Genomic DNA, 12,342 nt, shown 5'->3' with positions numbered 1-12,342 from the left:
CTGATGTGCTTATAAAGGCATTGGTCAAGGATAGACATCATGACTTGATTTAAAGATTAGATTAAAAGCCTTTTGAATATTAGCAAAGTAGGAGTGTTGAAGAACAACAAGTACTTGCTTAGTTACAATCACATAAAGTTTAAGCATAGTATGTTGCTAATAATAAAAAGGTAGCAAAGAGGTAAAGTAAGTTATTGTGGTGGTACCGAGGCTTTAGTAAGATGAGGTAGAAATGGATGTAATATCAAATGGATGGAAGTTGCCTCGTTGGTGCACAAACCACCACCTATAAGTAAAGAGTGTTGAAAGTAAGAATTATCTTCCTCCACACTTTTATTAGAGTACAATCCTTGCTGATGCTAAGTGTTTGTAGCCTTTAGACTTCTTTTTCTTCAATAGGTTAATAAATACAAAAAAAAACCTAATTGAATAATAATTAAATCCTAAAAGAATCCTAACTAAATCCTAAAAATCCTAACGAAACCTCAAGTAAAATCCTAACCAAACCTCAAGTAAAATCCTAACAAAACTTGGTCAAACCTTAAATAAACACCACATCAAATTTCAAAACTCAATACATATTACATTGTCTATTGATTGTAATTCAATTTTTTTACACATTTTAATATATTGATTAAAAAAAAAAAAAAACAAAAAAACAAAAACAAAACAAAGTTTGAAGAGGATTAATTTGTATAAAATGGGAGTAAATACTTCTAATTTGCTTTAGTGTCAATTGTCCTCCTTATCCAACCTCAAAGTAAAACTTCAATCCCAACTTTAATTGTTTTGGTTTTTTATTTTTTTTTCTTTTGCATATTTAAAGATTTTATATTTTATATGTGTTTTGATGAGTCAAGTATGTAATTCTTACTTAAGTAAACAAAGATTTAAAAAAAAATTGTGGCCTCATTATTGCTTGATAATTCAATTCCTCTTACTTCCATATTTGAATAAAATATTATATGACAATCTAAATTATAAAAATAAATACCATTTTACCTCACATTCTATATTACAAATATTATGCAATTCTTAAATGTTATTTTGTAGAATATTTTTGTTCTTTTAACATTGTAGAGTTCTTTCAAAGAAAGTTGTACAACTATAAAAGAGAATAATAGGTACTACCTTTATAAAAATAAAAAGACAAAAAACTATTTGAATTTTGCTGTTTGTAGTTTAATCTTCACACATTTATACAATAAAGGTATTTTTTTAAAATTACAACTATCGATTCATTTGTAAACACTTTCAAACAAATTATAATTACTTTAAAACATATAAGATTTGTTGCTGACACTTTCATGTATCTGAATTAACAGAGTTTTAATTTCATTAGAACTTAACTACAGCAAAATATATCCTATAATTTATTTTTAAAAAATATTGCTCATAAGTCTCACGTGGATTACGTGTAATTTATTTTGCTCTGATTCGTTTTACCTCTCTTCTGATATTTTCAACCCTTTCGATATGTAATCAAATAGTTGGTTAAATTATATGATTTCATGCATTAAGAAGAAATTAAAATTAAAACACAGAAGTAACACTTTGGAGGGATCTGCATAGTTGACAAATTAGAATGGTATGCACATACAATTTACTCTTGGTATTATTGATTCAAGTACATATTTTGTTTCTTATTACATGTTTCTCACAGACATCAATCACAATCAATTATACACTTAGAAATACTCTATTACACAGTCATTATGTATATTTGTTGGAAATATTAGTATGTGGATAGACCTACACAAAAGCACTTCCTGGGTACAACTTTAAAATTTAGGACAAAATCCAGAACTAGTAAGAAATTTACACTAACAAATCATGACTATCAAAAACATTTTATCAACTTGTCGAAGGTATCAAAAGGCAACATAAGCTAGAAATGCAAGAGTCAGAGAAGTGTCAGAAGAGCGCATGGTCAGTCAGAGCAGGCACCATTTCAAACCTCCAATTCCACAGCAGGGAAATTCCAACACAGAAGTTTGCAGACAAGCAGCTTAAATAAGCCGTAACTAGATGGCTTTCCACGGCAGAGCATGGGTGAAACTGAACCAAGGAACTGGTGTACAGCACCTAGACAAAGTACAAGATTCTCTTTGGTCTTTATGACTTGACCCATATGTAAAGCAGCAATTACACATTGGATGGGTATTGCTGCTGGAAGTGCAGACTGGTCAAGAGTCTCAGGCTACCTCCAACCCCAGCTTCTCTACTGTCTCCTAGATCCTCATTCTCACGATGTCAGCATTCCAGGAGCCACTACCTCCTGCTTGCATAGTGTTAATTCACGGTGAGGATTCGAAAAAATTGTGTAAGCCGCTAAAACGGCCCTATCCTCTTTTCGAAAGATGAGTGGACAATCTCACAAAACTGTGGTTGCTGTTATGGCTGGGAGGCAAGATTTTCGACCAGGATATGGTGCCACATCTTTCAAAACCAAGTAAAGGATGTGACTGGAACTAGACTTTCTTCTGGTGGTTCTTGTCCCCGACTGCCACTGGTTTAATGATCAGGAGATTTTGATTACTTCTGCAAATTCATACCCCATACAAGCATTCCCAAGTCAGATCGATATCAAATTATATCATTAAATATAACTTTGAAAATCGACATCGAGTATCAATGCATAGATAGGCAGGTTTATACCTGTTGGTACGGCATGAACATAACTGGACTTCCGGGTTGCCCATACATCATGTGCGGTGGATACTGAACAGCAAAAACGAATTCGAAATGTCAGATGTAATCTTGACAACACGTTTACAAAATATATATCGCCTCAATTTCAGGAAAACTATCCACTTATAGAAAAAAGAAGAACATGAGTACTGCCAGAACAAGATACATAAGAGGTGCTTTAGATGTGACAATGTTGAGGAAGAACAGAACAGAAATTAAAGAAAGAAACATTTCGGACCATAGCATGGCATGCTATCTTGACCAGCACGCTCACATAATGTGATGGAACTAAAATATGCATCTCAAATATAATAAGGTCTGACACAAAGATCTGACTTTTCAAAAGAAATTCACACTAAAATCCTATTATCTGCTGTCGTAGACCAACATAAATTTGGTTAGAATAAGAAACGACCCCACCATGGATGATATCCATGCACATACGCGCCAAAATCTAGGGAACGTTTTGGCAAAGTGAGGATGATACCAGTTGGCTGTTCGGGTGCAAAAGCCCGGGCTGCATAGCAGAAGTTGAGGGCTGCATGGGGAATTTTACTTGTTGAGGATGACCATAAGGCAGTGCCTGCAACGTTCAAATAGAAATGAAAGTTAACACAATACTCACTGCTGCGAATTGCATTACACAATTGAAAAGTGAGAGCCAATGTAGTAGAAACATATACTATGAAAACTATTTCTTGTCATGCTAGATGCTTTGCTTACTAGGAGGACAAGAGCAAGTAACTGAATCACTGGAAAATGACACAGTACTTGACAAAGACCGTTCATAGGATAAATTTTAACTGGACATTCACAATACATTGACATAAAAAAATAGATGAGGCATTAAAGAACGAAGGCAAGCTAAAAACACTTAACAATGTTAGTACACACGAGTGATAAGTGTCTTGGATATGTAAATACATAGCATGCTCAAGAATGTCAACATCTACTTAAGAGTCAAACGGCAAATAATACGCAAACGACCTGCTGCTGTGAATGAGAAGCCACTCTCATATTCGGCTGACCCGGTAAAATACCACCACCTCCAACTCCTACTCCAACTGGAAACCCAGGCACCCAAGGCTGCATGTATGGTGCTGGGTTACTTGGAACAACTCCCGAGGGTACCGCATGATTAAACGGGGAGAACTGATTCTGCTGACCGATATTTTGCAGGTTCACGTGAGATCCTGGTGTTGAAGTTGCCGCAGGAACAGATGGATGCACAGAATAGATAGGATTTTGAACAATAACTGGATGCTGCTGAGATACCACTGGAGTTACACGAGCGGAAGATGTACTTGGAGTGAATGCCTTAGCGTTCGGATTAAGTTTAAATTCCTGCAAACAGAAAAGACAGTTGGGCTCTTAAGACCTTCCAATGTAAGAAATTAAACGATGAAAATGAATGTTTCTGGTAGTGACGAACACATAGTGCAAACTAGAAGAAAAATACTGATCGACAAACAATAAAGTGAAATTGATACCTTCGCATGTGCATTCAACGAAGGTTTTTTTGATGCAGAGGTAGCTGACAAAGGTTGTGTGGATGATGAGGGTGAGTTTGGAGTGGACCCTATCTGATTTCGCAAACTGAGGAATGGTCCTGAGGTTTGACTGCTAGAAGATGGTGATGACACTGCATTCCTACTGGGTATCATACACACCAACCCCGTGGATCCGACAACAGAGGTGAGTGGCTTCTCTGATGAAGCGAGACTCGTAGGCAAAGGCAATGATGAAGGAGGAGGAGCTGAAGCAAGAGAACTGCGTTGAAGAGCAGCAGACGTTGGTGCTAGGTTTGATTTGGAATCATTGCTGGGGGGCTGAACGTTACCATCTTTGGACATATCTCCAGAGGGAGCTTTTACTGTCATGGAAAATAATTCAAAATCTTTCACTTCAAACGAAAGAAATATTACATGACATTGTTGTTAATGATACTTTCTCAGCCGCAAGTTACGACCAAACATTTAGCAGGTGCCGGTAGAATCACGTTCTTAGAAGAAAATATATATATATATATATATATATATATATATATATATATATATATATATAGTGGTCATTTTTAGAATGGAAGCAATAGCAGAAGCAAGCATAACACTGATAACCTAATGAAGGAATCACAATTTTACAGTACGATTTGACTTGAACAATTAAAGAGAAGCAATTAATATAATAGAGTTGAAAAGAAACCTGTAGTTCTTGGAGACCGTGGCTGCGACTCCTTCAGACACAAACACCATCAGGTTTTAGACGCACAACAGACAACATTAACACGGCAATCTACCTAACTTGAAGGTTTCAACCAAGTCCGAAGGAGTACATAATTAAAGAATGCCCTTGACGACGATAATTGGATAGGCTAGCTTAGTGCATCAAAGAACATAAGATGACAGAAGTTTAGGAATTATTTCAATTACTGTGTTATCCGTTGATACCTTATATGTCTCTGACTGCGCCTTCACTTGCTCCATTTTATTCTTCTGCTTAAATTCCTCAAATTTTCTGAACAAATGAACAGCCAGTACCCATCATTCAATGTCGATTGGGCTCAATGGAACACTCCTTCCAACACAAAAAGATGAAAGTAACCAGTGACAACGAAAGCACTGTACCTCCATAATCGTCTACCTCTTAGAAAAGAAACACGAGAAGATAGAAGCAAAAATAGATAAATTAGGAACACCAGCCACATGAATGAACGAAAATGCCTACCTGTGAACTTCGGGAGCAATTTGAGGAAAGCTCGGATCCAAATTAAGAGCTTTGATGCCTGCTGGATCACCAACTGATGGAGAGATCAGTGGAGAACCCCTTCCCATAGGACTGCTGTAGGGAGAACCAGATCCCTACAAATAAATAAATAAATAAATAAATAAAACAACACAACTGAGTAAGAATCAGAGTGAGGTTACACTATTTACAAAGTACTCATTAACTGATTTTGAGAAACAATACTGTTTCCGATCAATCTCGGAAACAAGAACCCCATACTGAAGACCACTTAAGATTCAGTGTGCCATCCAAGGTGGCATCCTTTTAAATTAATAGATGATACTAGCTCTGCTAAAGACTACATGAAAGCTATTGCGATTTGAGAATACACGTCTCTGAACCTCACATTTATAGACGTCATTAGACCACACAAGAAACTACCCAAATTAAATAAATAAATTTCTGAAATTTGAGATTTTATGAAGGAAAATTGTTTGAGAGGCGGAAGAGGAAGATACCTTATTGGAGTGTATACTTGTGTCACCACTATTTATAAGCGACAGTTTTCGCAATTTAAGCTTCTCCAAAACCATTTCAGAGCTTCCTGAATTTTCCTTTCCCACCGACTGGTCCTGATGCTCTCGCGAAAATTCTGATCTTATGTCATTTACTATCTGCGCACATGTATCATATTCAGAGAGCATTTTATCACGAAGCACGAGGAAAATACTACAGCACACCAGCTATGAAAAATCAAGCGGGGGTTTGTTCAGGCAGTCCGCGATCACTGTGCCCAATATACCTTCTCAAGAAATCATATTCCACTTTCCACATGTCCGAAAGTAGTACATATGTTGTATGAAAAGTTATAATTTTAGGTAGATCTATAGAGCAATCTTGAGCCCAGCTAGAATGCAACTTTCAAACTGCCAGTAAAAGATAACTCATCGATGCTACCACTTACTTGTGTATCTGCAGACGGTGTGGAGCTTTCACCACCATCAATTTGCCCTACAGGAATAACAAGAATCACATATTTTATCAACTAATATATACACATGATGTGTACACCACATATTCAACTGCTGAACAAAAATAAATACAAATCACTTCACGATTATCAATAACTCTAACTACTACTGCTATGTATCTGAACATCACAACACTCCTAAGTACCACAACCAGCACAAGTACTAAGAGAAATCTATTTATAATATTCATGTATTAGATTTCCAATCCCACCACGAAAAAATCACATACAAAGTAGCTAAAAGATGCCTATGGGTCTTAGAAAGATTTGCATACTTGACCTCTCAACATCTAGTCTAAAAGGACGTACCTAAAATAGGAAAGCTAGAATTGCTGTATATAGAGGAGCTAACACCGACCGAAGTGACTGGTTCTCCAAATGTCTCATCATTACGGTCGTCAATGTGCAGATCTTCATCATCGTCACCTTCATCTTGAAACCCACGCCCTACGGAAGAGTACTTAGTCTCTTCATCCAAAGCTTCCAGCTCGGGAGCCAAATGAACTCCTCTTTCCTGAAGAAATCCATTTTGCTATTAGAAAATAGGTCAATACAATAAACTACTGAGAAGCAGGCAACCCAGTACCAATGATAAACTGAAATCCTCAAAACACTATATGAACTGCAACAGTAGTCCAAAAGATTCAGCAAACCACAATTTTTAAAACGCAAATAATCAGGATGATTTAATCAACATAAACTTGAACAAAACAAACTCAAAGACATCCAAAGAAACGTAAGAAGATTAAAGATCTACATAAAACTAAAAATTATTCCAAGGCATACACAGCAGAATACTGCATCTACTACTTCGTCCGAATTCACGAGCGATTAACCACTAATTAATACCTCTGCAAGATGCATATTCCGTGTTTGCTGCCCTTGGATTTCCCGAGCAATTCTCTGGGCCTCTCGCTCTCTTTCATGCATTTGTGGGCCTCGTACCAACTTTGTTGTGTATAACTCTTCATCGAAAGTAGTTTCCACACCAAATAAAGTTTTGTTTACCTCGAATTGATCCCAATTCCCACCGCTGCAAAAGAAAAGAGGCAATTCCAAAAACAGCGTGACTAAGCACCACAAGAAGGGCGATATTAAGATAGTGAAAAAACATCATTGGGAACCATATGTCACTAACCTCCACGCGTTGCTCAAGTTAAAACTTGTGGGATCAGAAGATTCATCATCGGGCTTCCATGGCTTCAGTTCACGCTCAGATTCCCGATGCCAACCTTGTGAAACAGCTGAATCAGTTACAATGTCAGAGCGATTCTCTCGAGTTCGGGAGTTGAATGAACCATCCCCACTAAGGGAAACATCCTGCATCATCCAGAAAGACGAGATAAACGATAATGACGAAAACAATGTACTCCAGACGGACAAGTCCATTAAATATAGTGTGTTAACAGACAACACAAACTTTTACAAAAATAGGAAAAATATATGCACAATTCATAAAAACTGCCATGTTCAGCACCAAAAAGAAGGGCAGAAAGACAGCCTTAAGTACAGTATTCTAGCTATGGCTATTAAATATAAACAATGCAACTAACCTTCGCAATAATTTGTACAATATCTTTCCCTTGAATTTGAAGCTTTTTAATCGGAGGCTTCCTAGCTGCTTCTCTACCTGACTCACCCTGTGTTGGATGCGTACCTTCTTTGACATGTCTTGCCATCTTCAAGATCACTCCTGATGAATGACAACAATGATGCTTTAGGAATGCCAGGATTGGCATAGTTCACATCACAAAGATCTCTGAAAAGTAACCTCTTCAAGATATGTCTTACTAACCACATGACTAAGCCAACGAATGTCAGACGAAAGAATACGAATAATAATGCAAAAAATCATTTAATAATATCATTTGATATTAATTTACAGAACATATTACATGGCATTAGACATATTAGTAAAGCCTTCAATACCAATAACTGATGGAGAAAATTCGAAAAAAGAGCCGGCATATACCATCCACCACAAACTACAATGACTGGATGTTTTATTAGTTGACTGATCGACTTTCATAATTGGAGATACAAGGTATTACACGAGAAAAAGAAGGAAAAAAACATAAAAAGGTATAGTGATGGTGTGGACGTAAAGGGAAAACGAAACCGAAAAAATGAAGCGATACAACAAAGAAACGAGAATACTAAATACAACAATTACCAAGTAAAAAGTCGAGGAATAATGCTTACCGATTTCCTTCTCAAAGCTAGCGGCATGAAATATTCCAGAGTATACATGCCCATCGATTCTTTGAACATCAACATGCTGGCCAATCAAGCAAGTGTACATGTATACAAGCCGATCATGAGCTCCTTTGTTCCCACCTGGAAATCAAAATCAAAGTCAAAATCTAGAACGCTATCAAAATATGGCAGATTTCCAGCTATTTGACATTCCACACATGAGTTTAATAATTGCTTAATTTTCAAGACACTGTCAAGATCATAAGAAACACAGTACAAATAAAACAAAAACAAACTCTGCTAGGAACTCGTGATATAGGAGCCACTCATGGGTGTCGGCTATTATCTGAACAGACACAGATGTCCGCATTATTTAACACTGTGCTCTGCTCATAATTGCATTGAAGACGCTGCAGCAACTTTCTCAAAGCCGAAAGCAATTAAAGGCTACTAAAATTAATGTTGTAACATGCTGAACAAGCCCCGAAAATAAGCCGAAGACGCGTACAGTCGAAGATTTCGTTCCCCTCGGCAGACATCAACCAGACACTTCAGCCTACAATCATGATATATTCTTCGCAACCCAATCATCGTACAACGCAGAAGTATACAACGGGGCACCGAACTCGATACGATTTAATGCATGTTGAAGAAGTTCTGACCTTGGAGATGGGAATTCGAGTTAGAATTAAAGCCGGAAGTTGTTCGCGCGGGTTGTCTCCAAGATTGATTATCTGACCGACTCACGACATCCTTGTCGATCCTTCCACGTCGACCACCACCATTCTGCGATGGCTTCTGCGAAGACCGCGGTAAAATGTGAGTGCGAAAAACGAGAAAAATCAAGTTCTGAATTCCCAACGAGAATACGCGATCATAGAAGCACCGACATAACCGAAGAGGGCGACCACTGCGCGTCCAAAATAGTGAGTATTAAAGCGAGTTGTGCGCACGCACCATTCCAACAACAGCTATCAAACACAGTTCCAAAAGAGAGGGCGAACACTCTCAACCAATGTACCTGCAAATGACTCATATTGAGCGATCCCCTCGGATGACACAACGACACCGAGCCAGCTGGAAACGCCAAGGTCTCTCCCACACTCCTACCTATGCTCTCCCTCCTCGAAATCTCGCACGCACGGAATTTATCTCTTCGGAAAACAATAGCCTTCGAGGAATGATACACCAAATCTCCGACCTAACTCTACTCGTCGGACATAAGATGCACCCAGCCCAGCACCAAAGAACAGGCCTCATGCATCGAAGAACGAAACGCGTCACTACTACAGGACGTCTCGCGAAGCATGAGAAAGAAAGCAAGCAGCATGATGCAGCAGCAGCAGCATAGCGTGAGAGGGAGGGATGCCAAGTGGTGGAGGAGGTGCGAGTGAGAGGGGGGAGGAAAGAGGAGGGAGTGATGGGATTCCAGCAGCACACGGTGCGATTCGGGGCACGAGCATGAAGCGATGAAGCGAGATGATGATGCTCTCTCGTTCAGAAACAGGGACTGAGAGAGGCGATTCGACGAGGGCAGGACGAGGAGGACGAGGAGGGAGGGCATTAGGGTTTGCTCCTCCACTCCTGTGGGTAGCTCCTGTCACTGCTGCTTGACCTATTACCACCAGGTTCCCATTACCGTCTGGTCGTTTTCTCGTTGGAAATAATTTTGTGTTCCCATATATATATATATATATTTAGAAATAATTTTGTGTTCTCATATATATATATATATATATATATATATATTTTATTTAGAAATAATTTTTATTTATATTTATATGTATATATCACTTATATATAATATAAAAATAAAAAGAGAATTCGATTTTTTTTTTCTATAATTTTACATAAAACTAAACATTGTTTAAGCAAAGATGTATTTGATGTTGACGTTTACTTCATGGTGAACTAACAAACATATGATTATACATTAAAAAACCGAGAACATTAAAAATATCTTTTATATCTATTGCAATCGTACTTTTTTATTTTTTATTTAATTTTTTGGTTATATATATATATATATATATATATATATATTGCACTTTGCTTGTAATATTCTATAACACAGTATCAAATATGAAATATTTAAACACAAATTCTTTCTTATAATTCTTTGTAGGCCAATTGAATTATTGTTTACAACATCTTAAAATTCTTCTACAAGTATATAATAAAAAATACAATATATGTATATTTGAGAAATTGGATGCCTATGGTTTTTCCATGTCATAGTTACACAAACAACTTCATAACTTTTTATAATCTTGAATAAATCAATGCAATGTTGCGTCTTGACTTTTGAAAGATACCAAATTGGCATAAAACTATGCACTATCCTATTATGTAATTTAAATAAACTTCTCTAATGTATCATAAATGGTTTATCCAATAGAAGCATAGGAAATAACTCTTTTAATGTATATATTTTAAAAATTGACTTTAAAATAACAATGATAGTTTTCATCCAGTATTGAAATTATATATATATATATATATATATATATATATGTATATATATATTAAAAAAACATTTTTGAAGTGATTATTAGCATCTTTTCATTTCTTCATTGGAATTCTTAATAGAGTAATTAATCACCCTACATGTTATGAAAATTGTTATTATATTAATCAAATAATAGTAATGTAATTTAATATCATCATGTAATGTTTAAAAAGTCTATAATTTCAAATTAAAACTTGTTACATAATCTTTTTGTTGCCAACTTGAATTCATCATGTACTGTTGTATATATTTTCACACACAAGTTATTTTATTATGTTTAGTTTATAAACATGTGTAAAAAAATATTAAATTTCTTCTTAATTTCATGTTTTTATTCTTTTATTTTGATTTTATCCATATAGAACATTCTTAAACTTGTAACATTGATTTTCTAATTGTACAAAAAGAACACTCTCTATGATTCGACTACAATTACCTTATACTTATATATAATTGTTTACTAATGTATTATATATAATATCTTCTAGATCAAACTCATAACATTTTATAAATATTTTAACTTGTGTAAAAAACCATGGATTTTGTTAACTAAAACTAAAAATTTTAAATTTATTTGAAAAAGAATATTAATTATATTTTCTTAGTCTTTTTTTTATTTTATCAATTTATGAGTGCTTTTTTAAATGTTGGTGTTGATTTGCAAAAAAAAATTTATGATGTTAATTAAATAATTTACATGAATAATTTCTATAATGCATTCCAATTTCTATCATTAAGCATAATTTGGTAGAAACAATATTAGTTACATGTTGTGCAACTACTCCTACATTGAAGTATTCATGTACAAATCTAAATTGATATAAAAAATTAAATATTAGAAAAAAAATACACTATTAAACTTAAATAATATATATTAAATGCCACTTCATATAAGATGTACTAAAAGCTTTTATAAAACATGAATCATTTTATAAAGCTTTATACACTTTTATAAAGCTTTTAGTACATGATGTAATCACTTTAATTCTTTGTGTCAACTAGAACAAGTAGTTACTTGCAGCCAATTTAAATAACTACAGTATTTATATTACACTGTTTGACTTTTAAGTTGCATGTACTGAAAGCTTTATAAAACATGTCTCATTTTAATTGACAAAAGTAAAATAGAAACATTTAAAATAAACTATTTTATATTACCAAAAATATTGCAACATATGTGATTTATCCCATT

At 35.3% G+C, this 12,342-nt stretch overlaps 1 protein-coding gene across 1 annotated transcript; it reads right to left on the bottom strand.

The window, feature by feature from the left end:
- Positions 1–2,009: 2,009 nt before the first annotated feature.
- On the bottom strand, positions 2,010–10,150 carry LOC112278840 (uncharacterized). The gene is made up of 17 exons (XM_090246501.1): positions 9,663–10,150; positions 9,304–9,439; positions 8,648–8,782; positions 7,999–8,138; positions 7,584–7,765; positions 7,295–7,478; positions 6,755–6,959; positions 6,380–6,426; positions 5,934–6,089; positions 5,416–5,549; positions 5,139–5,205; positions 4,894–4,924; positions 4,182–4,564; positions 3,679–4,035; positions 3,179–3,274; positions 2,659–2,721; positions 2,010–2,541 (listed from the first exon to the last, which is right to left on the bottom strand). Exons 1-17 carry the CDS (start codon positions 9,675–9,677, stop codon positions 2,536–2,538), a joined length of 2,337 nt encoding a protein of 778 aa, XP_090102627.1. The 5' UTR covers positions 9,678–10,150; the 3' UTR covers positions 2,010–2,535.
- Between the last annotated feature and the right edge of the window lie 2,192 nt (positions 10,151–12,342).

The sequence above is a fragment of the Physcomitrium patens genome, chromosome 2 (genome assembly GCF_059467195.1).
Source record: "Physcomitrium patens ecotype Gransden chromosome 2, ASM5946719v1, whole genome shotgun sequence".
In the NCBI taxonomy this organism is placed as follows: Eukaryota; Viridiplantae; Streptophyta; class Bryopsida; order Funariales; family Funariaceae; genus Physcomitrium; species Physcomitrium patens.
Note: the sequence above shows the minus strand (reverse complement) of the source record. Positions and strands in the feature narration are given on the sequence as shown.

Bases quoted from the DNA above. Each gene is read 5' to 3' on its own strand.
- LOC112278840 (XM_090246501.1), bottom strand. The intron at 5,206-5,415 runs GTAGGCATTTTC...TCATTTGTTCAG, and splicing joins ATTGCTCCCGAAGTTCACAG to AAAATTTGAGGAATTTAAGC. The intron at 4,565-4,893 runs GTTTCTTTTCAA...TTTCCATGACAG, and splicing joins ACGGTCTCCAAGAACTACAG to TAAAAGCTCCCTCTGGAGAT.